Below are 24,837 nucleotides of genomic sequence, written 5' to 3'. Positions count from 1 at the left end.
AATATATAAAAACCAAAGAAGCTATTAATGAATGAGAAATAAATAAAATATAGTACATTTAATTGTAATTATTGTAATATACTCATTTCTTATCGCCAAACTTTTAAAGAATTTCTGAAAATTATTGAAATTGCATAAACAATTCAAACGTTGAATTAATGAATAAAGGTTATTGAATACTTTGAACCTCATTTAAAATGCAGCACGAGTGGGGGGCAAATTACAATGTTTGCTTTTAAGAACGATTTGCATTTTAAGAAACAAATTTTGTGAAAGATGTCAAATTATTAAGTCTGAGTATTTTAAAGCAAATGAACTTGTGATTTAAACATTTTAGCTTTTGGTTAAAAATAAATTGGCCTTAAAAGGATTAAAAGATTACGATTTTAAGATTTAATTGACTAATTTCATTTTTAATAGATAAGAATTATATTTTAAAACCAAATAAACTCCAAAAAAAAAGCCCGCCAGTAAATAAAACACAAATATTTGTTCAATTCTGTTTTGTGTTTTTTATTCAGTAAAATTCTCATTTATTCCGTTTTATTAAACTTTAAATTAATTCGTTAATGTTACATTCATAAGAACATACCGAGTTTTTCATTACTTTGACGATTTGTTTTTCCTGCATATTGCTACCATTTTCTATGGTTCATATTTATTTTGTCACTAACAGTAGATTTTCTCTTTCTTTTTTCTGCGTGTGTTCATTTGAAATAAATCTGGATTTATTTTAACCTTTGCGTTTTTTCTATTTACTCGTATTTATACAACAATTAGCTTGGCTAAACTGTGTCTTACTTTACTAGAAGTTCATCTTCGGCTGTGATTCGAGGACAAAAGCAAATATAATTGATTCGGATTCGAAAATAAATGTCGATTAATTGTTGCATTTGTAGATTTGGTTGCTCTGTTGTGGTTGCTATTTTACTGTAGTGTTTTTAGGAGGCGCAGCTAAATGCTCTATATACAATATATATGATCTCGAGTTACACGACTACCCCTAACAGCGTTCCCTATGTGTATGTATGAAATACAATCCAATTAAACTACAAATTCCAACGATCCTTAACAAATATCAATGTACTAGAGATGTTCTTTGTCATGTGTAAATTTCATATATATATATTTCAATATTCATATATATAATCATTGTTTATCGAGTGTATAGTATTCATTTCATTCGCTTGGTTTTGCATTTTATTTAACGGCTTAGATTTTAAAGTCTTTCATTTCGTAGGAATTTGATGTTGTCTATGTATGTTTCTTATAGCACTTTTCGTGATGGATTTTTCTTAAATATTTCTTTAATTGAATGTGAGAGTGATTGAATTTAAACGGTTCCATATCGTTGAAGGGTGAAGAGTGAGAGTGATACGTAGTATGTTATGCAAGTGAGTGAATTAATCATTTTGTCAATAGGTTTCAGTTTTAGTTTTAAATAAAGTCAATTCCTATATAACGACACGCCCGCTCAATTATTTTCGGTTTTTTTCGCTTCATTTCCCGTGTATAATATATATACTTTATAAATGCAATTTTAGAACTTACAGTAGGTTCAAAAATTTCTCATTACCATTTAATTTGTCTATGTATAACAGTACATAAAAATTAAAACGTTTCTTGAGCACTTAACCCACCCATAATATATATACCATATAATATATTAACTTTTGATCCTACACTAGTCTAGGCTAAATGTATACATATCCTTTCATTATCTAATATTTGCTAGAATTTTCATTCGATTTGTGCTATTTACGATTTGCTGAAAATGTAAACTATTAAAACTTTTTATCGAGTGCACACTTACACCTGTCTCACGCACACACACATATGGGATCCTATACAGAGAGTGCCTAAAGCTAACTTAGCTAACATTTTTTTGGGAATCAAACCGATTATCCTGTCGAGAGGGACAGAGAGTTCCATAGTTTGATTCCCGGAGTCTAGGAGTTTTGGTTTGTATTGCCGCGACCTGGTTCGGAAAAAGACACGTAAATTAACGTAAATTTTGAAACAGGAGAAGGCCGCCATTTTTTGGGGGGAGGTTTTCATCTATGCAGATCTATTATAAAGAGCTCTAGGAGACAGCACTGAGCAACAGAGGTTCGAAACAGAAAATATTCGCCTAAACTAAACAAAAACAATTGGTTTTCTTCTTGCGTTTAAAAATTACTAACTTTAACATGATCTTTTTAGTTATTTTCTTGACTTACTAAATCTATATTTTTTTCGGTTTTTGTGTTTCAACTTTAAAGCCTAACAATTCGCTTAGTTCAGATGCTAATGTTTTTGTTTTTGTAAGTTAAAAGTATTTCGTTTTTAATATTAATTCTAAACACGTTTAAGGTACAATACATATTTCATTATTCTACAAAATTGCTGCTACCAATTCACTTATTTAGCTCAGCTTAAAGTTGATACAAAGTTTATTAAGTACGCGTTTTTTTTCTTTTGTAATATTAAATCCTTCCTCCGTTAGCATCCTTATTTGCATTTCATATTTTCTGTATAATTCACCTATCACGCAAAGGAAATTGACAAGTTTTTTCATGTACGATGCTCATGAGTATCTGAAAAATAAATGTATTAAAGAATTAGTAAATGTTTTAGGACTCATGGACAGGAAGTGAAAGATTAATAGAAGTGTGATTTAAGGATACATTAAAAACAGTGCTATAAACAGTAAAATGAAAATTATAAAAGGTGTAGACTAGAGTTTACATATAAAACTGAACGATTGCAGTTGTTTAAAAGTTAAAAGTGCATTTACATGAACAAATAACCTTTGAACTCCATTTTTATTGTTGTTCCTAATCAATTGTGTCAATGCCCACGAAAATAGCTAAAATTTCTAATTAAAATTGAGAACGATTACGATTATGAACGTCAAGCTAAAACCAACGATGCTAATACCGAGTACATGCAATTGGCTAATGGGAATATTAAGTATCCATATGGGATAGAATGGTGACTATTCACTCACCTTGTGTGATTGCGAGTGTGGCGGCAGGTGTGGCATGTGCGGATGATGCGTTGATGAGGGAAGCGGGCTGCGAGGTTGTCGCGACGGCGGCAGAGGCGGCACCTGTTGCACCATTCAGTTCTGTGCCCTTGGCCCCGTCGCCCCGCTCCACCAGCCGTTGTCGCAGGACTCGTATCTTTTCCTCCTTCTGAAAAGGGGAAAAAAAGATTTAATTTACAATTTTTGCTTTTGCACAAAATGGTATTTACCAAGCAAAAAATATAAGTGTCACGATCAACGTGGTATTTAAAAGTAAAATTACTCGAACAATTTTTACCATTCGATAATGTAAAATAAATGATATATATTTTTTTTAATTCAAATTGCATTGAAAATATTTATTTATTAATTTTATACATCTTCTTCGAGCTTATATATTAATGCGCCAGTCAGGAAAAATATATTATTTTCAAACTCAATACAAACTTACCTGTGTTATTAATCGTTGCAATTCCTCGTTTTCGGTAACAAGTTTCTGATAGCGTTCTTCATCCTCCTTTGATATGGCCGAATCGGGATTGTATTTCGACTCGGCCTTATCCTTGGGATGACGTATGACCTCAATGACCTGTACGGTAAAATGTAATTAAGATTACGCTATTTTTATACCAATTGACATGCACTAACCTTTGGCACAAATATCAGCAGCATGCTTAGGAAACAACAGAATATCACAGCTAGAGCAACGAAGGCAAAGGACGCGTCCTGTTGCGATGCAATGACCATGCCCACCGGAGCTGTTATCAAACATAGGACCACCACATTATAGATGCTCATGCCCACATAACGCGAATCGTTGATCTGTTTCACTTTAATGGAGCGCGTCTCGTAGGCCAAGAAGAGGCCAAACACCAGGATTAGCCCCTTGAAGCCATAAACGAGACCTGTAAATGAAATATTAAAATATAATATTAATCAAAAAATCGTACAAGTATAGATTATATGACATACCCAACCACATGGAGTTGCGTTGACTTTCACAATGCTCAAGCTCTGGACGTATTTTAATATCATCAGTAGTAGATACTGGATCTTCGAGTGGGAATGTTTCGAGATAACGCTGCAGCGGATCAAAGATCTGCCATGAGAGTAATATCACTAAATCTATTGATAAGAGTCCCGAAACCATGGTGTATAGCTTCCAAGGTTCCACTTTTTTCTGAAAATACAAATATTTTTACTATTTCTATATCCTTGTTGTATATTTTTGTCATAGTCCCACCTTCGGGTCAGTTTTTGCTTTTGTTGTAAATCGGTGCACACGCCAGACCTTGCTGAACATAGCACCGTATGCTAATGTAAAACCGGTGGATAGTAACCAAGCTCTAGCTTGACATATCTAAAAATAATCAGAAGAAATTTTTTATTATAATAAAAAATAGATAAAATATTTTTCTTCTGAAAAATTCGCGGTTTTATCTTGCTCTGAAGAATTTTCGTTTGAATTTGCTTAAAAATATAGACTCAAATATTAGTCCGTATTAGTTCAAAACTCTCACCTTTGGATATTCCTCGGGGCTGACAAAGCGTCCGTCGATACCCAGTAAGATGACAGATATAAGACAGATGATGACACCAAATAACATGATCGTATTGCAAACGGGATGCGAGGATTGTATTACTCTGAAAATTAAAATAGGAACAATGGTAATCCCGAAACATCTAAGATCTAAGAATGATCTACCTTCTATGCTTATTCCATATATTAAAGATGATCAAGGCGAAGGCAACAAAGATGCCGCAACTGGAGATGGTGCACATGCACACGAATAATGGCAAGGATACGGTGCGTAGAACATGAGTGACAATTGTGCGATCTTGAGGAACCTAGAGTTAAGAATATGGAACATAAATTATTGTATAAATATTTTTCGCCAACTAAAAATATAACAATAGTATTTACAAATTTTATTCAAAACTTTCTTTACAACGAATCATGGTGCCTGAGTACTTTCTCCACTCTTTCTCGATTTTTATCCGTAGCTAATAATACATAGAATGCAACTTGACCGTAGCCCTCGTGTTTATGATGAATATTACGAGCCCACATTTTGCAATTTACGTGGACACGTTCGTTTGCCTTTAGGTTTTGGATCTTAAGAGCCACTATTCGATTTAAATCGTTTGAGCTGAAGAAAGACTTTTTTCCTTTATCCCCGACAAACTCAATTTTTTCTTTAATATCCGTAAATTCCGTTTGGATAGACGGTTCAGGATGGAATTCAATTTGCACATTGGTATCTGTATCCGTGCGGCAAGTAAACCAAGTACGATTATTGGAGGTGGAATTATCTAATAGACCCTTTAGATCATTAAAGTCATTTTCACCCAGTTTGGCATTAACAAGATCATCGGAATTAGAGTATGGTTCGGTCTTAAAGCCAATTATGCGATTTACTTTAAGAAAAATGCAGGGAGTACCACTTGGATAGCCAAACTTTTCGTAGGCATTGCAAGTTCCAAATCGTAGATTTTTTCCAGTATCACCATATTTTTCCAATAGAGCCATTATGCTAGCATACTTTTCCATCACTTCAGTATTATTCCTAGGATCGAATGATATTGTTTTGGGATTAGTTCGAGGTCCTATGGGAGCAAAAGTGATAGTGGGTTGAACCATCTTTGTTGTGGGTGCCTTTTTGGTGGTAACCTCATCTGTGACATAATCGAACCAGGCCATTGAAAAGAGTATGACGAAGGATATATAAAGTAGTGCAAAGATGAGTGTGTAAACCCAGTGATTACAACGTCGTAATTCGTATTTCCCATGAGTTCTATTGTAGAAAAGTCGGCGCCATCCGGTTCGACCTGGAAAATGATATTCACAGCCCTCGTAATACGATCTCCTGTCCTCCTTTGTTGGCATCTTGTAGGGCCCATTATCTAGTGGAGGGTCCACAATGAGTTTATTTAGTTTGTTCTCATCCGACTTAATGGGTTCCATATAGATCACCTTGGTACCATCGTCTATGGGGAGAAAAGGTTTATCTGTGTTGGTCCCAAAGTCCCTAAATCGATCTCCCTTATGTGTATGCTCTCCAGAAATGGGTGGATCTTTTGTTTTCGGTAGGATCTTGGTATTAACTCCTATTTCCCTTTTTTGATTATCGATGGAGGGTCCTATCTCTATGGGTCCATCTTCTGGCTCAGTTTTATATTTATAATTCTTCCGACTCTTCGACAATCTTTCTGTGACTTGGCCTATATCTCGCAGTCTTCCGCCATCATGATAAACTCCCAAGTCGGTTTCTTTATCATAAGTGGTGACTTTTGGTCTTCCCGATTTCCTACTTATATCCGTATTGATTCCTATTGATCTGATTTTCCTACTTCTTTTTCCCAATTTAACCTTTTGGTTTTCTCGCAGTGGCTGTTGCTCGCCAGGTATTTCGGAAAATGTCTCTGTTATGGGAAAACTCCAAGGTTTCTTTGCCTCTAACTCGATTTCTTGCTTTGGAGGAGGTTTCTTTTCTTCCGTAACTTTAGGTTCTTCATCTTCTTTGGGAGTTTCCTTTTCTTCCACTCTCTTTTGTGTCAGACAAAATAGTTTCGTAATGGTGCCTTTGTGTTTTACTGGTTCATTATCATCATCATCACTTGAGTTTTCCCTATAATTTATTTCTTCCACATGATGTCTGCTGGTTCCTGTAGTCTGGGCACCTCTGATCTCATCTATACTTCTATCAACTCTGGGTTGTTTAAGAAAATCCATACTGGATTCGCGTTCATTCTTCAGCTCCTTCAGCCTTCCCATATTGATTACCTCAGCTAAGATCACACCCCTATCGTCATCGGCTTTTTGGGAACGATCTCGATAGCTACCTCGCATGGTCGCAGATCCAATGGAATCGATTTCTTCTTCCTCTCCTTTAAGACTTGAAGTTGAATTAAATTCATGTTCGCTGGGAAGACGGCGCCTAAGAACATTGTCTGGCTCCCAGGTTTGCTTCTTATCCTGCTTCTGATCTTCTGACGATCGATCATAATCTATTAATTCAGCCAGGTATTCTTCCCTATCAAATGAATCGAAAGGCTCTCGAACTCGCCTTGTTGAAGGGATTTCATTTACTTTATCTGATGAGGGATATTTTTGAAAGTCCCTGGAGTTTTGGGGCTTTACAGCTTCAGATTCTTTTAGTAGTACCTTCCCGGGTATGGATTGTACTAAAGTCTTTGAATCATCTTCTGCAATCTCTATTTCCTTTGTAATTGCTGGACTGCCCTTACTTTCTTTCTCAAATGATTTGGAAAATCCTGGCTTTTCATCTGCATCCTTTCCATCTTGTGAACTTGATTTACTTAAGGCAGATTTTTTCGGTTTGGGTGCTACTTTGGGACCTTGCTTAAGACTTATAGAAGATGGAGGTTCTTTATTTTCTTCATCTCTTTCATTGAAACTAACAGAGGACCTTTCAGTATTATTCGCATCTTTCGAAGATTTTTTTATCTTTTCGGTACCAGTTGAAGCATCCTTCAAATTTTCTTTTTTATTTTCGTCCGACATTTTTGATAATAATGAGTAGAATAATATTTCCAAGCTCACTGATTTACTTACCTTGCCACCAATCCACTGCTCAGTATTCAACCAGGATAGGTTATCCAATTGGGTATCGTAGTAGCCCAATTTCTCGTACTTTCCGTCCACCATCTGCTCGATCTGAGTAAGAGCAATACGATCGCCCTGAGAACTGAAGGCCACCACGCCCTATAAATTATGATAATTTTAAAAATATTTTTAAATGAACAAAAATTTAAAAACAAACTTACCGAAACACCCAGAAACTGAGTGGAGTTCATGGCAGCGTAGATTTCGTCGGCAATTTCCTTGTCCGTATAGGTAAAGTCCCTCAGAGATTTCTTACCGCTAGTCAATCGATCCATAGTTTTGTTGAAAGCCAAAGCCACACTCCATACGGCATCGTAGGCAAGCGGAGCCTCCTGATAACCCTCCGGGTAGCGATCGTGATTAATGTCGTAACCCTCTTCGATTAACGCCTGATTCAGTCGATGTCTGTTTGGAAAATAAATAGTAATTTTATGAACCAATTCTAATAAATGGTTTGGTGTTCGTAATTTACCGAAATTCCTCTGCAGTCATTCCGGATATAGTTGTCTGATTGTTCTGATTCCACATAAGAGCTTCTGTCGTCAGATGTCCCTCGGCAGCTATCCGCATTTGCTCTACAGTGCAGGTAATGCCCTCTGCTTTTAGGTTGACCTCGTACCAATTGTCTTCGTACCAGCCTAAGTAAAAATGTTAATTACATTTTACTTTTTATATATTATTTTTAAAAAGGTGTCTTCATTGAATTATTTTGTTAAAATAAATAGGCTTAAAAAGTGTAATTAGATTCAATCTTAAATCGATAATAAAAGCGGTCTGCGTCGATTCTATTTTTATCTCTTCAAAAACGATTTAACTTAAAAAACGATCTTGAAAGTATTTTTGTCTTTAATACAGGAAAGTTTTTTCTCAAAAAATATCTTCGCTCTTATCTTTTTAAGAACGCTTTATCTCGAAAAACGATGTTAAGGGGAATTTTCGCCTTAATTTCAAGAGTGTTTCTTTTCAAAAAAAGTAAGAGGACAAAGATCTTTGATTTGGCCTTCATTTTTTTTTTTACTTCTTGATTTCACTGTTTTTAAGGACTCACCAATGAAGAACCATACATGGGCTCTACCATAGAGCTGCTGCTTGTACATCTCGCAGAGAACCCGTCGGGCGGCCACCACATAGAAGAGTCCCACAATGATGCGTGCATCCTGGCGTCGCAAATTGCGCACGGCGTCTGTTGGATCGGAAAGAAATGATTGTCTAGTTACGATTTCAACGCCAGCCTCCATGCATCGATTCTCGAGATCCTCTACGGTCTGTATGGTGAATATTTTAATTAATATATGTAATGGAGAAAATTCATAGTCTATAGCCTTACCGATATAAAGACCTCCTCGGCCTGTTGCAGAATGGCCACTCGTGACCATCCAAACTTCTTCATCAGCTTGATGCGTGTGGGATTGTGCACCGTGGCCGATGGATGGGTGCGGAATAGTGTGGGAAACCGTTTGCGATCCGACAGAGCCGGACTAGAGGCCCCATAGCAGAGCTACAAAATGGTATAATTCGAAGGTATTTTGAAAACAACAAATACGGGGATTTTATTTGCTAGCATTATGCAACGACGGCCACTTACCACAATTAGATTCCACATTTTGGCAGCCTCGGCCACAGTGGTGCAGACCGTGCTGCATCCAGCCAACAGCATCAGCTTTTGCGGTTTATTATAGAGCAGATTGTACATCACGCTGGCGCCCAAACCGGGCTCACACTATCGATGGGGAAAATAGAGAGGGGGGAATAATGGAATTAGCCAGTTGCCAAGAAAATTATATTCTCCGTCACTCTTCAATAAATATTCATATACATATATTTTCGGTTTCGCCTGATGGCCGCCGTTGGGGAAGTATTGATTATGCTTATGCTAAGCAACGAGGCCCTTAAGGAGTTATTAATAGCGAATTTCCTGTAATTTATGTGTCTGTCTTCATTCAAAGATAACTATTGAAATGATTAATTTGCCTTGTGATTCATGGGCGTTGGTGTTAAGGCGTTGGTGTGGCTATACAATTGAATTTAATCACCGAAAAGGATACTTAATCAGGTAATCAATATCTTAAATACATTTTAATTTAAAATTTGCATTTTTAAAAGCTATCAACATATATTAAACTTTAAAATAGATGCATAAAATAATCAAAAAAGAAATTTAATTATTTATATATATTGAAGATTTCATGAATAATTACAATTTAATCAATTTTATTAAATGTTTTTTAAATGGATTAATAAACAAGAAAGGAAGCTAGCTTCGGCAAGCCGAAGCTTATATACCCTTGCAGATCATTCTATAAATTTACAAATCGCAAAAATGTTAAATTTCTTATTATTTCACATTAATTTTTCGATCGTTTTTATCACAGCTATATGATATAGTAGTTCGATCTTTTAAAAATTAAAATCGAAATTCGGAAATATTTCAAAATAGTCATATCCCAGAGTAGAAGGGAATGTAATAAAAACCAACAAAGATATAATTTTTTTCCCATTAATTTCCATTTAATTTTTCGACCGTTCCTATGGCAGCTATATGATATAGTGATCCGATTTAACAAACAAAAAAACCGAAATTCAGAAATATATAAAAAAAAATATTCCCAAGAGTAGAAGGTAAAATTTCGAAAAACACCGGAGCTAGAATTTTTTTACGTTTTTTTTTTTTGATCCTTCCTATGGGAGCTATAAGATATAGTTGTCCGATCCGGTTGGTTCCGACATATATACTACCTGCAATAGAAATACGACTTTTACGAAAGTTTCATCCCGATAGCTTTAAAACTGAGAGACTAGTTTGCGTAGAAACGGACGGACAGACGGACGGACAGACGGACAGACGGACAGACGGACATGGCTAGATCGACTCGTCTTGTGATGCTGATCAAGAATATATATACTTTATGGGGTCGGAAATGTCTCCTTCACTGCGTTGCAAACTTCTGACTGAAATCATAATACCCTCTGCAAGGGTATAAAAAGTAGGATGAGCTTGGTATATTATAAAAACGGAAAATGATTATTTATTGTCATTATTTTTGTATTATCAAGGGATGGTAATTATCTAAGAGCGAACGAACCTTGTATAAAACAAGAACATAAATTTCTTAATTGATTTATTATATTGCATTTTTAGTAATTTGCTTCATTTAATTTCCATACTCAATCCCCTTGCTAATTTATGTCTCCACCTGGATGATATTTTTCCATTTATTCTTTTTATTAATCCCCCTGCCATGGCATTTATCAATTAAACAAGATTCATTCATGACAATGAATTATTCAAGAAGGCGTGGGGACTCTTCCCCCTTTTTCTCCTTCATATGTGGGGGCTAAAGTTGCGATACATACATACGTGTATCCACGTTGACCATATAAATGATTCATTCATTCAGTTATTCATTCTCCCATTCATTCATTTACATGGCAAACTCGTTTTCGCTGTTTGTCGTTTCCTTTCCATTTTTCCCGAAACCCCCGTCGTTGTCTTCCTGTTCTGACGACAATTTTCATATTTCTTACTTGGTTTGCGTGTAAACAACCATTCTAATTGTTTTTTTTCTGTCCTCTCCTTTTCATGTCCAGTCCCTGTTTATGCATAAGTATTATCCTGTTCATACTCCCCACCCACCACATCTATTTAGATTTAGGTGTGGGTTTTAGGTCTCGAGGCATGCCACGTTATAAGCGCTCGCTCTAGTTAAATAGTTTCGCTTTTCGTTCTTCCCTCACAGAAGGTATGCTAAGTTTAAAGGAAATGTTTGATTTTTAAGGCTACAATAACAAAGATTACAATTGTAGAATTTAACCATTTTAACCTTTGTTTTTAAACCTTATATTAATTTTTACCATTACTTACATACATATTTTTCCATACAATTTACATGTTTTTTATTTATTATTCGAGGGTGCCACATAAATGGGAAACGACTATTAAATCCATCATTTTACTTTTTTGCTTTTTATCATTTAAGTAATAAAACTAATTGAAAGCTTCTGTTTTCTCATTGTAATTAAAGAAAAACAAAAATCTTTTTGGAGCACACACTCCCTTTTCAATAGTTATGGCTGTATGACACTAGCTTAAATTTGGACTAAGCAACTATGCATATTTATTAAAGGAGTCATTGTAAATAGAGAAAGCTAAATCACATTTTATAATTTTTATTACAATTTTTTTAAAATTTATTTATAGTTAAAATTAAGTTAGTCGAAACTTTAGCAAGTGTCACATGGCCATTACAAAACTAATTTCCTGTTTGCAGCTTAACTTTCCGCAGCTATTTAAACCCATCTAAGCACAGGTACAGGTAAAGGCACTTATCCGCAAATAAATCGACAGCTCTGCCAGTGAAGCACTTAAAAAATCGATAAAATATTTGACACTTTTTGGGAACTAATGTGGTGATTGTCGGGCATCCTTGATTCCACCGGAAGGGCGTTAGATGTTTCGGTTAGCAGAGGTTAACCATCCAGCCTTGTTTATATATTTTTTTCCCTGTTCGCTGTTCTCTGGGCTCTTGTGTGCAGGCTTCTTTGGGACATTTCACACATCAAAGTAGGTCAAGCAAAAGGCAGTCGGCAAAGGCAAACATTGCGTGCGACCTTTGCCCCTTGTCGCTTGCCAAGTGACGTGAATGGGGATGTGGGATGGCGGATAGATGGTGGATGGGGATCTAGGTTCCGCTTTGGGACCTGGAGATGGCAACTAATTATGCAGCATTTAACGGAAGCTGTTTGCCTAAGCCACAAACATAACGCGCCTGGCTCTCTGGCTCAGGCTCAGTCCAGCGAAGCGAACTGAACTGAACTAACCAGTAGAGAACAGAACAGAACAGACCAAAGATACAGATAGGAACAGGCACAGGGACTCGGTTTACCTCTCAGGCTCTGTCCTAATCTATATGTCCGTATCTGCCTCGTAAATGGGTAGTTTATGGGGGTGTATATAGTATGTGTATGTAAGTCCTAGGCTATATACACAGAAAAACAAATTCGAAATAATATGCGGTCAATTCTACCATATTTAATGTCAACTATATGATTTAATAATATCAGCTTGATACTTGAAATTTTAAAAACATTGTTTTAAACTTTCAAATTTAGTATTTTTTTAACTTATAATGAAAACTTACATAAGCCAAATCTTTATTCATATTAATATAAATAAAAAATAAAATAAAAATAAAATTAAAAAAAATATATATCAATTTGATCTTTTGTCATTTTTCTTAAAAAATATTAAATCGACCTGCACATATCAATCTGATCTTTTGATATGAATAAATTTTGTCTTCGAGTCTTCAAAAAATCAAGTTAATCTTCAAAAAACATTAAATTGACCTGCACATATCAATCTGATCTTTTGTCAATTTTTTTTCTGTGTATTAATGTCTGTCCCTCCTGGGCAGCCTTGAATAAAAATAACTCAAATGATGAGCTACGGCTACGGACGGGGCAAAGTGACCTCATTCAAAACTCAAAACAAGTAGTTAAGCTTTCGCTCACTTAAAACTAATGAGGTTCGCGCTTATAAATAGGCAGGGCCAAACAGCCGAAACCTAAACTGTAACCGAAGTAGTCAAAACCGCAACAACTGTACCGCAGACCCTTAAAATGGAAAACCCGCAAAAAAAAAAAAAATAAATGATGTGCAAAATATGAAAATATGAATAAAAATAGTTTTTTTTTCTATATGGTATATGTATAAGCGCCAAGGGGCATTGATAGCGCCAGTTAGTTGGGGAACTGAGAACTAAATAACGGAAACTACGCCGGTTACTGGCCATTTATTACGATACATGGCCATTTAGATGGGGAGTATTTGTTTAATAGCCTAACAAAAGTTACAAAATCCACTGAAATGGATACTTTCCAGGGTGTTTCAGATACATTTGCTCAGCTTCCTTGTGCTATTTTTTAGTTTATAATAAAATGCTTGATAATAAAATAGGGATCCTTATAACATTTCTCTTTAAACTTAAGTACAAAAGTAAGTCAATGCAAGTCAATAGAAATCAGCAAGAAAATCAATATTAAGTGCAGGTGAAGCTATCGCTTTCATTTAAGTGTCGAAGTTACTATCTTAGTAATAGGAAAACTTTTTTACTTGTTAATCCCACGGGAAACTTTTGAAGAAAATAAAGACATTTGCCCTTGGTGTTTTATTTATACTAACTAAATGGAATAATAAAGTTTCTTCGCAAAAATTACAATCCCGTGGTCAAAGGCTATCTATCTTACGTAAAATAAGTTAATGCAAGTCAAATACAAATCAGCAAAACAATCAATATTTGTCGGAATTTTTCTATCGTTTTAATCTACTTAAATCTTAGTAATAGGATAAATATCTTAGTAATTTGACAGAAAACTTAAAGCAAAATTATGTACTATAGAAGTTTTATGAAAACGAAGTATCCAAATTAAATGAAATGCAGTGAAATCCCAGCGTTGAAAGCTACCCAATATTTACTAAAAGAATAATCCAAATTGTTTTACGATTTAATGACCATTAAGCGACATTTATTATGTGACCTGGCTCGGAATATATATATGTACACGTTTTTCTTAATGTTAAATACCTTTTATCAATTACAAATCACGCACATAAAAACCCGATTAACCGAACTCTACCGATATAATTGCTGGTGGCAACGTATCGAACGTGCTTCAGCCAAACCTCAATTACGATTTATGTGTGGTCATTAAGCCCGAGACATTGCCAAATATCGTTGGACATGGCGGATTGTGCGGAGAATTCAATTTGTGGAACACATGCGTAGCAATACCCTTTAATGCGGCATAATAAAACTGTTTGTCCTTTGTTAACAGAAACAGTAACAGAAAAAGAAAAAGAATGAGACCTCCCAACCCATGATCCCCTGGAGAAATATGCTAATGAATGCCAGGGCTCAGCCAGCACTCCAGTCATCAGTGAACAGAAACAAAAACGAAACAAAATAAGTGGCACCCAAGGGTATGTCACAGGACACCAGATACCAGGAGACTGCCGTGCTGCATATAAGTAGGGCTTATCGCGTTCCAAACTCACTACTGCACCGAAACAAAAATCTCTAATAAGATAGGGCTCTAAATGATCCTACAACTACTACGACAACTAGTGTCGATTCTGCATAGAGAAAAATTAAAAATAAAGATGATAATCACTTTATTGAATCTCTTTAAGGATAAGATAATACATTTAAAATTAATATGTATTTAAAAATATCTTTATTATTCTTGTCTTATTAAGATGAGCTTTCTTTTACAAATTGGTAACAGCACAAAAGGATTAAAAATATCCAACTATTTAGAAGTACAGAAAAAAAATTTTGTGTTTAATTTGAAAAACCTAAAAAAACATGAAAAAACTTTTTTCGTCTAATTCGAAGTCCGTAACTGGATTTTTTGCTTGTAATTTGAAAGTTCGAATTTTTCAGGAACAAAAATAACCAAATATTTAAATACGCATGAAAAACGTTTATATTTAAATTTGCAAAACCTTTAAAAAATAAAAAAATTTTTCTCCAACTTAAAGTCCATTTAACTTTAATTTATGCCTTTGCAGTTGGAGGTTTGGGTTTTTTTTCCGTTTGACCGTATTTATATTTTTTTCAGTGCAGCCTTTTAGTACTCACCTCGCTGTCATTGCTGTGCAGGATGAGCTTGAAGCCCGGCAGCAGATTCGGCTGCTTGTTGACATCATCCAACGCCAGTCTTGCGGCAGGCATACAGGCCTGTCCGCCCTGCCATCCTCCCTTGCCGGCTATCGGAAAGATGCCGCCGATGTGCAGCTCATCGGGCCTCCCGGCCACGCCCCCTTTCAGGTGCGGCGAGGCGATCAAACAAAGCAAAAATATCCAAAACGTAACAGCACCATCACTTGTCATATCCTGCAAAGAAGCCAAGCAAAAGGACCACAATCAGAAACAGGACTACAGGGGTCCCCCTCGAATAAAACGCTTGAAATGTGATTACCGAATTGGCGAGCGCACAAAATACAAATCGGGGAATACAAATAAAAATACAAATAGCAATACAAATAGAAATAGAAATATAAGAAGGACATCGCCGCAAAAAACAAGCCCACCAGGCGATGGAAACCGAAAACGAAACAAAAACGGTAAGAGGCGAAATGAAACCAAACCAAACCAAAACCAAAACGAGCGTCAAGCTTCGTTTTATGTGCCAAAGCAATTTTTATGACTACATGGGCAAACGTAAGCAATTTATACACTTTGTTGTGTATTCCTGCAGATGGGGTATACTAGATATGATGGGGGAGTCGCAATAATAAAAATATGACATTTATTTGATTTTTTATATTACAGATTTTAGAATTAAATCAAAAAAGGGGTTAGCTTAAAGACTTCTCTCAAAGAAATTTTGATGTAGGATATATATATATTAAAATATATATGCGTAATAGGTGAACTTTATGAGAATTTTGTTAATGGGAATAATTTGTTTATTTTTAAGAAATATTTTCAGGAAATTGTCTTAACGGAGCGAATAATTTTATGATGATAAGGAATTGGGAAGTAAGAAAAATATGAGATAGATTAATTTTAAGGAGTCAATAAAAAAACACATTTGGACTTAGTATGATCTCAAACAAGAAGAAGAATTAAATTTTAAGGTAGTTTTAAAGATATAGAGTCAAAATCTGCCAAGTGGGCCACCCCTGTTCCGAAGGTCCGATTTTCATCGAACTTTTTTACTTTTCCGGTTCACAACGAAAATATAAGAACTTCATTTGAACGGTTTTGCGAAATTTTGAGTTTTACCGGAGTTATAGGGGTCAAAACATGGCATTTTTGACACTTTTTCGAAAAAGTTGCACTCAGTCATTAATTCATAACTTCGGAACGGTAAGAGATATCTTTATGATGTTTTCACTAATCGCTCAAGAATTATTATGGCTTTCCATAAAAAAATGTAAAAAAAAATAAAAATTTTTTTTTCTTAAAAATAAATCAACATTTTTTTTTAGTTTTTATTTTTTTCAGTGTTCTTCACCAGCTATAGAGTTTAAAACCATTTGAAAATGAAGTTTGATTCATTACGAAAAAGATCAAAAAAAAAAAAATAGTGGCCCGGACAAAGGTTTTTCGCCATATCGATTTGAAGAAGGGCGCACAGCGGATTCCCATACAAAAACGGCTTGCTCATGAAAATTGGCTGGTCAACACATGCCGTTGCGCGCGTAGCGTCAGCCGACTGCAGCTGTCAATGAGGCACTTCTTGTCGTTTTGTATGGGAATCCGCTGTGCGCCCTTCTTCAAATCGATATTGCGAAAAACCTTTGTCCGGGCCACTATTTTTTTTTTTTTGATCTTTTTCGTAATGAATCAAACTTCATTTTCAAATGGTTTTAAACTCTATAGCTGGTGAAGAACACTGAAAAAAATAAAAACTAAAAAAAAATGTTGATTTATTTTTAGAAAAAAAAATTTTTATTTTTTTTTACATTTTTTTATGGAAAGCCATAATAATTCTTGAGCGATTAGTGAAAACATCATAAAGATATCTCTTACCGTTCCGAAGTTATGAATTAATGACTGAGTGCAACTTTTTCGAAAAAGTGTCAAAAATGCCATGTTTTGACCCCTATAACTCCGGTAAAACTCAAAATTTCGCAAAACCGTTCAAATGAAGTTCTTATATTTTCGTTGTGAACCGGAAAAGTAAAAAAGTTCGATGAAAATCGGACCTTCGGAACAGGGGTGGCCCACTTGGCAGATTTTGACTCTATAATAAATATACTTTTTTGTTGACTAAATTGTTTTCTTACTTTTCTTATAGGTCCTTATTAACATAACACGTTATTTTATAAACTTGTCGGCAAGTTGTGATACTGTCAGCAATTAAGGATAATATATCCTTCTGTCTTCCAAATGATTAGAAAATTCAATGCTTTCTTGACAATAAATCTTGCCATAAAACGTTGAATAAGCATCTCGGTCTTTATAATCCACTTCATAAAATGCGTGCACATTTAAATTGTATCTTTGTTGCATACTTTTGGGTTATGTTTTTGGTTGTAGCTTAATGCGGATTAGGTATGAGATTTTCCTTCATTTGTTCATACACAAGTATATGCGTGTATAGCGTTTTAAAGGTTTAAGAGCTTGTTGCGAAAGCGAAAGCTTGTTTTTGTGCTCGTCTTAATGTATGCAAACATTTCTAAAGAAAATAAACAAATTTGAGACCAAATAAGCTGGCAGGCCAGCAAATCCATTATTAAAATTGAAATGAGTTTCATGCGTCCTTAATAACTTTTTGTGTTATTCTTCTTTTGACTTAATTTAAGTAGTCATTCATTTTAATGAATGCTGCGATTTTATATGTCTGTTAACATATTTATTTTGGGAAAGGAATAAAATTAATATCAATAAGAGTATTGGCATAAAATTCTCTTTTTTTGCTGATTAGCTTAGGTCAGTTTCGATTCGACCTTGCTGACTAATCAAACGAAATAAGGACATAAAAAACAGAAACCAAATGCTTTTTATGTCCTTTCACCTAAACCACAAAAAAAGAAAAAACGAATTCAATTTTCCCTAACATTTAAATTCATTTCGGTTGCGTTAAAGAATTTCGTTTTAATTAAGCAAATCTCATTAGGAAGCAAATTGCGGCCAGTCCAATCCCACAATAATCCCAGAAAATAGTTATCGCAATCCACATGGAAGCCAAATCAAATCTGCAACAAATTCAATTGTTTGCGGACCGAATTGAACTTGGGTTTAATAGTAATTGTCTCTTTGTCTCGTTTTATTCTGTCTGTGTGGTTGCTATTTAAGTTTTGATTTCAAAGCTTTTAAGCTTTGTTTCAATTGAGATTTGTCGAAACAAATAAATAAATAAATAAGCAGTTTCTATTTATTTGCTGTTGTTCTCTTTCTTTTTTTGTATCCTGAGGTTATCCTGAGTTTGTTTTTTGTTACTGGGCAAGGGCATTTTGCGCTTCGGCGCCTGAGTTTTATGGCTTTTACTCGCTTACACCCCCACTTCTTCTGTCCGCAGCCCCTTTGGCAATGTTCTAAACTCCTGCCACCAATTTTTTGTTTTCTATAAAAAAAGAAAGAACTTTTATGTGGGGGGAAGCCTCTTTATCTCTGTGTGTCCTGCGTAAACGAGGTGTACATACACGCATACGTACTACGACAATACGTAAAAAGATATGGGGGGCAACAAAAAAATAATTTAAAGTATGAATTGTATCGTGTATTTTATGGTCAGCACGTTTTATAATTTATTAAGGTTCTAAAATATTCAATTTAACCCTAGTTTTCGGTTAACTAAAGGTCCTGATGGATATCTGGATTAATCGATAGTTTAGACCTTGGAATCGTGCTGAATGTGGAATTTAAAAAATCTGTATAAAAACACTAAAATATTCTACTTAATTTGCTTCCTTTCAAAATCCTAAAATCTAAAATTTAATAGAAACGTTTAAAAAAACTAAAACTAAACATAAAAAAAAGTTTTTTCATTTTGTAAAACATAATTTAAAAAAAAACCTAAAATCTTTGTATCTTTATGATTGTTTTAGTTTTTTTATTTAAATGAATAAAAAAATCATATCAACCGTCAACGTTGCGTATACGCTTTTTTTTAATGTTTGACTTTAAGTGAATGATGAATGAAATGAAAGTCAAAAATAAAATACAGTTTTTCTTTTTGCCCTGGCTGGTTGGTTGATGAATGACACTTTTTCATGCTCAAATACGTTAAATTTTTTCGTGCCAGAACCTTTTTTCAGTGTTTGCATACGAGGACCGTGGGTTATTGAATGGAAATGCTGTCGGCATGGCACAAACAAACATACACCGCCGCAACCACTCAAAATTTGTTTGCCAGTTAATCGCACTGAGGCGCGTTAATCAGCGGCGGTGCTTTAGGGGTTGGGGGTGGTGGGGTGGTGCTTTAGTGGGTGGTTCAGGTGGTGGTGGGTTACTTAACTAAGGTGTGGTTGCAGATTTGGCGAGTTGACACCTTTGACGTAGAGTTGCCGCTGAAGTGGGACTGAAAAGCAGGATGGGTGCTAAGGGGCTAACTTCCTAGTGACCTAGTTTACAACCCCCCCCCACACACACACACACACACAAACACAGACTCATAACATTAATTACGCCGAGAATTCTGCACAAAATGCGACAAATGCTTCACTTCACTTGGCTGCCTCCTCACCTGCTGCTTTTCGCTACACAAAACAAAAAGAAGATCCTAGATTTTAATCGGCTTCTACTCTAATTAGCTTTCTAGTATTCTTGTTTTTATGCCTGACAAAAGAGTATAAATAAAGCATACAACAACAAGAAAAAGTATTATAAGGATTTCAATTCTTACTACAATTCTTGACTTAGAAGGTTCAAATTGCAATAGTACTCAATGCATTTTATATATTTTAAGTTTCATTAATTTTAATTAATTCAGTAATTAGCATACAAATTCTTCTTATTGTGTATAGCTAATAACCGCAAGGAATTCAATTGAAATAAATAACCTTTGTATAAATAAATTCATTTGAAATACATTTTTAATTTTTTTATTTTGCAAATAAAATATAAATGACTACATGATTCGATTTTTCAATATGTATAAATAATAAATAATTTTATTTATTTAAGAAGAGGATAAATATAGTTTAAATAAATCTTCTTGCTATTATCCATTTAAATCTTTTCTTTTCCTATCCAATATTGTAAGAAAATAGCATATGCGACTATAAAATCATAAAATTAAAATGAAAACCAAATTGCAATTTGAATTTAAATTTATTATTTATTTTAAATTTTTTATTTTTTTTTTTATTATTTAAATTTTATTGATCTGATTTCTCGTCCTAACTTGAATTGCATTTACTCTATTTCGGCAGCATTTCCATTATTTTCCAATCGACGAACAATGGGACTTTAAAATGCAGGATTTGAATATCCTTTTGAAATGAATATTTCTTTTTTTTTAGGTGTATTCCACACTCCCCTTTGCGGTACTCTACACCTTTCTATGGCCGTCTCGCTCACTTTACACTTCACTTACTTTGCGTATTGCCGTTTAAAAATGCGATGTTGTTGTTGTTGCTCCTGTTGTTGCTGTCTCCTTTGCTGCTTCTTCTTCTCGGTCTCCGCTTTAGCCTTTGCCTTTGCCGTTGTTTTTGTCTTTGTCTTTGTCTGCTCCTTTGCTCCTTTGGCCGGTGCTTCAATTGTTTCATAAGACGATTCTTCTTTTTCGCTGCTCCTTTTTTGGTGGGCAGGGGCGTAGGGGGTGCGGCAAAAAAGGGGGTCAGGGGCCAATTCAATGTTTGTTGCTGCTTCTGTTGTTGTTGTTGCTGTTGCTGTTATCGCTGTTGCGGCGGCGTTGTTCAAACATAATTTGATGACTGCGCATTACAATCGATAATCCCATGCACAAATGCAGCTCAGCACATCGGCATTGGCTTAAATCCATTTTAATGAGAACGGATCCCGATAATTCCGTAATCCCCAAATGATGGCAATTCCTCTAGCAGGACCTATCCGCTCTCCTCTCCCTCTCCCTTTCTTTTTAATATATATGTGTTTGTTGCACTTTCACAAATAATACGAGAAAAAACCGAGATGAGAAGGGGCGTGAGCTTTTCAATTTTTTTTGTCAACTTGGTTTGAGTTTCTCGTTTTTTTTGCGGTTTATCCTGCTCTATGTACTATATCTTTTTTTATACAATATATGTACATATAATCTCGAAGATTTTGCTTTTAATTTCTTATCAAACTAGTAAGCTTGTGTGGTGGCTTTGTTGGCCATGGATAATTAATGTATTCCGTTTTATTTCACTTGATTTCCAACTTTAACACACTTTGTAACTTCACATTATCAATTCCCGCACGGTAATCAAATTTAACACCTTTTTTTGGGTAGTATTATGTTATTTCTTGCTTTTTTAGTTGGTGTGTGGTGTCTATTTTTTGTACAGACTTTTTCGCATTGTATACGGGGGATGAGAGGCGATGAGAGGCTCAGGCTCTTTCTGTGTTCGTTGTGTTCCACATGTATCCGACGACTGGAACTCCATGACTGACATTTACATTTTCGCCTCGCCAGGACGAAAGCTTAGCGAGCAAGAGCTTTTCGAAACGGGAAGGCTGCTCGTGCTTCCGCTTTTCCAGTTGCCAGTTGGGAAAAGTCGGTTGCCAAGTCGGGTTTTTGAAGTTTCGCTTTTTCAGTTTTGGTGGCCAAGTCGAAAGTCGCGAAACTCTCCGGGCAATTACGGTTATTATGGGGGTAGGGGGTGCTTATTATAGGGGGGGGGGGCTGTGGGTGTAGTGTAGGTTTAGCAAGGACGAGGGCGGGTTTAAGGACACCGGTTTTATAGAGTTGTCAAATGGCCCCAGGAATGGCCAGTCAAAACATCAAAATTCACTCGCAATTGGCCAAGGGCAACTAGAAAACCAGGAAACAGGAAAGTCGGAGGGGGCATTGTTTTGAAAGCGAAAGGCCATAATGGTTGCATGCCACATTCAAAGCCAAAGTTGAGTTTCATTTTTGGGGTCGGGTCGCCTGAGTCGCCTCATCGAGTCAAACATGCAAACACGCACGGGCCAAAGGAAGGCAAGGTGAGGTCCTTGTCATTTAACTCACTTGTCGAGTTGACCTTTGTTTGGTTGCCATAGCTTGGTTGTCGTGTACGAAACACCTAATGCCCAACTGCCACGCCTTGAGCTTGAGCCCCTTAAATCCCTGTACCTCCCCAGTACCCCTACCAAAAAGAAAGAACGGAACCCTGAAATAAGAATAACCCTCTTCGCACAAGGAAAAAATATAAGATCAATATCTATTTGTTATTATAATGTAGTAGATATATATTAAAATAACATAACAAATAAACAGATTCAACCGCAAATTCTTTAGAACAAGATGAGCCTATATGTTACAGTAATAGAACATTTGTTTAAAACATTTAGATCTAAAAATCCGCGTATTCTTCAGAACAAGAGGAACTAATATTGCAAATTTATATTATTTTTATTTTTTTTATTTTTGTTTTTATAATGTTGTTATAATGAACAAGATGAGCCAATACGATATAATAATAAAACATTTGTCTAAGCCATTTAGATTTTAAAATTCGCGAATTCTTCAGAACAAGAGGAACAAATATTTTTATTTATTTTATTTTCCATTATAAAAACCCATTTATTAACTTCATATTTGCACTATTCAGTTCCTTTTTTTATGAGTAATACCGAGATTTTCTTTCTGTGTGCTCACTTAGCTCTAAAAACAAACTTACCCCCAGGTTGGTTTGGCCATGTGCATGCTTAATGAGCTTATCAAGGCTCTGGGATTATTGAATATTTTCAAATCGATATAGATATAGCAGCAAAGCCACACCACACCGTTAGTTGGCACCTTAATTGCCAGCTGAATAAATCATTGACAATTGTGCAATTAGTTTGACAACCTCAACTGTCCGCTCAAGTCGAAGGATTCTGCGGTCAAAAATAAACTTTGGTATTTGCATTGTCCAGAAGTATTCAAGCCAAGAAATTTGAAACTTCCACCATACACATGGGTCGACTGGGGAAATCAATTACTCAAATATTTATATCTCTGCATGTGGAATGTGGGCATGCTGAAATGCACTTGTCTTGAAATCTGTCAGAGAGTAAATGGTAAACGAAACTGTGTTGAACGGATTAAATAATTTTCAGATGTGTGAACGCAAGGGCATTCGGGTTATGGTCTTTATTGGTTCTGTCGAAATGGTTATAAAATTCATTGTTTAATTTTGAAATTGATTTAGAAGTCAGTTGGAGCAGAATCTGCTCTGCTTAAGGGAAATCCTTTCAACAAAAAGTTGGTAAACACAAGGAAATTGAATTTGTTTGGCTTATGAACAGCGATCAATAAAAAAGACTTGTATATTAATGATTGTACTATTGAAACCTTGGGCTTGTATTTTCCCTATCGCTGAATTCTGATTGCTCGATTTCTGAGAAATGTTTATAAACTTGGAAGTTGTAAGGTGGAACGGGAATGAGGTTGATAAGGTTAGTTAATTGCATTGAAGTAATTAAATAAATGTTGATTTAATCTATCATAAATAAATATTATCCAAAAATAATTTTATAATAGGAAAATTTATTTGAAGTAGTATGAAAAAAATTTAATTTAAGTATATATATATTTAATTAATAAAAGATCATTTTACAGACTTACTAAAAGAAATTGACGCTATTCAAAAGCTTTATTTTAAGTTATAAGACAAAGTGCAATCTAGTTGTAATCTTACTGAAAAAATACACATTCTAAGTAGAAATAAAAGAAATCTTTAAATCAAATCCAATGACATTTTATTTCAAAGGAACACGCATAGAATATTTTGCACAAAAACCTTGCCAAGGCATAGAATTAAATGTAATTACTGAGCCAACATCCGACCTTAGGCTTGGTAAAGCAGGTGAGGAAGAGGCTCCACCTGGCGGGCGTTGCACAAACGCATCCAAGCGAGCCAAGAGTGACTACAACTACCACGACACTCGTACTCGTGTGGCAGCAATGAGGAGCAGAGTTCAAGTTTCTCTTTGGCCAGAAAAGAACCACAAAAGATTACCAAGCGATGAGCTGCAGCTCATCATCTTCACATCCTTTCAATGGGCGCCGCTAAGTCCTTGGGCATACACACACACATGTACTTATGTGTATGGTATGCACAAATATGTGTGGAACGTTTCATTTTCCACTTTTTTTCTTTCATTTTTTACCCATCTTTCTTTCTTCTTTTGGTTCGTTTTACCTTCTTTTTTTCTTTCTTGGTTTTGTGTTAAATTGTTGCGTTAACCAAGCCAACCAGCTCCGGGGGCAATCCTTGTAAAAAGTTTAGCATAGCAGCAGGCGCACGCAGACATGCTCGCAGCCATTCACACACACACGCAGAGGGAGAGAGGAGCCACCAACACTGTCGCACGCCTGGCATGCGTTTTTCACATTGTTTCATGCGGTTGAATAAACACAAGCCGCACACAGACATACCATCAAAAGGCATACACGCATACATCTACAAACATTCATGCATTTTATGATCTGCAGAGAAAGGACCAAAAGAGAGACGGAGAGAGAGGAAGAGAGAGCCACATAGACACTTATTCGCTCGCTTGCCTCGACAGGCTTACAAAACAAACATTGCGGCATGTTTTCTGTTTGTACACACTGC

General features: G+C 35.4%; 2 protein-coding genes across 2 annotated transcripts; both read right to left on the bottom strand.

The window, feature by feature from the left end:
• Positions 1 to 503: 503 nt before the first annotated feature.
• On the bottom strand, positions 504 to 21,295 carry GABA-B-R1 (gamma-aminobutyric acid type B receptor subunit 1). The gene is made up of 16 exons (XM_017144566.3): positions 20,685 to 21,295; positions 15,275 to 15,529; positions 9,220 to 9,354; positions 8,962 to 9,132; positions 8,683 to 8,899; positions 8,107 to 8,272; positions 7,796 to 8,039; positions 7,584 to 7,733; positions 4,713 to 4,855; positions 4,528 to 4,651; positions 4,251 to 4,367; positions 3,980 to 4,187; positions 3,656 to 3,912; positions 3,459 to 3,596; positions 2,990 to 3,176; positions 504 to 2,576 (listed from the first exon to the last, which is right to left on the bottom strand). The coding sequence occupies exons 2-16, from the start codon at positions 15,524 to 15,526 to the stop codon at positions 2,554 to 2,556; spliced, it is 2,532 nt and encodes an 843-aa protein (XP_017000055.2). The 5' UTR covers positions 15,527 to 15,529; positions 20,685 to 21,295; the 3' UTR covers positions 504 to 2,553.
• Positions 4,722 to 7,556, bottom strand: LOC108059229 (neurofilament heavy polypeptide). Its single transcript, XM_070217546.1, has 2 exons — positions 4,932 to 7,556; positions 4,722 to 4,855 (listed from the first exon to the last, which is right to left on the bottom strand). The coding sequence occupies exon 1, from the start codon at positions 7,530 to 7,532 to the stop codon at positions 4,953 to 4,955; it is 2,580 nt and encodes an 859-aa protein (XP_070073647.1). The 5' UTR covers positions 7,533 to 7,556; the 3' UTR covers positions 4,722 to 4,855; positions 4,932 to 4,952.
• Positions 21,296 to 24,837: the final 3,542 nt, after the last annotated feature.

The sequence above is a fragment of the Drosophila takahashii genome, chromosome 2L (genome assembly GCF_030179915.1).
Source record: "Drosophila takahashii strain IR98-3 E-12201 chromosome 2L, DtakHiC1v2, whole genome shotgun sequence".
NCBI classification, from domain to species: Eukaryota; Metazoa; Arthropoda; class Insecta; order Diptera; family Drosophilidae; genus Drosophila; species Drosophila takahashii.
Note: the sequence above shows the minus strand (reverse complement) of the source record. Positions and strands in the feature narration are given on the sequence as shown.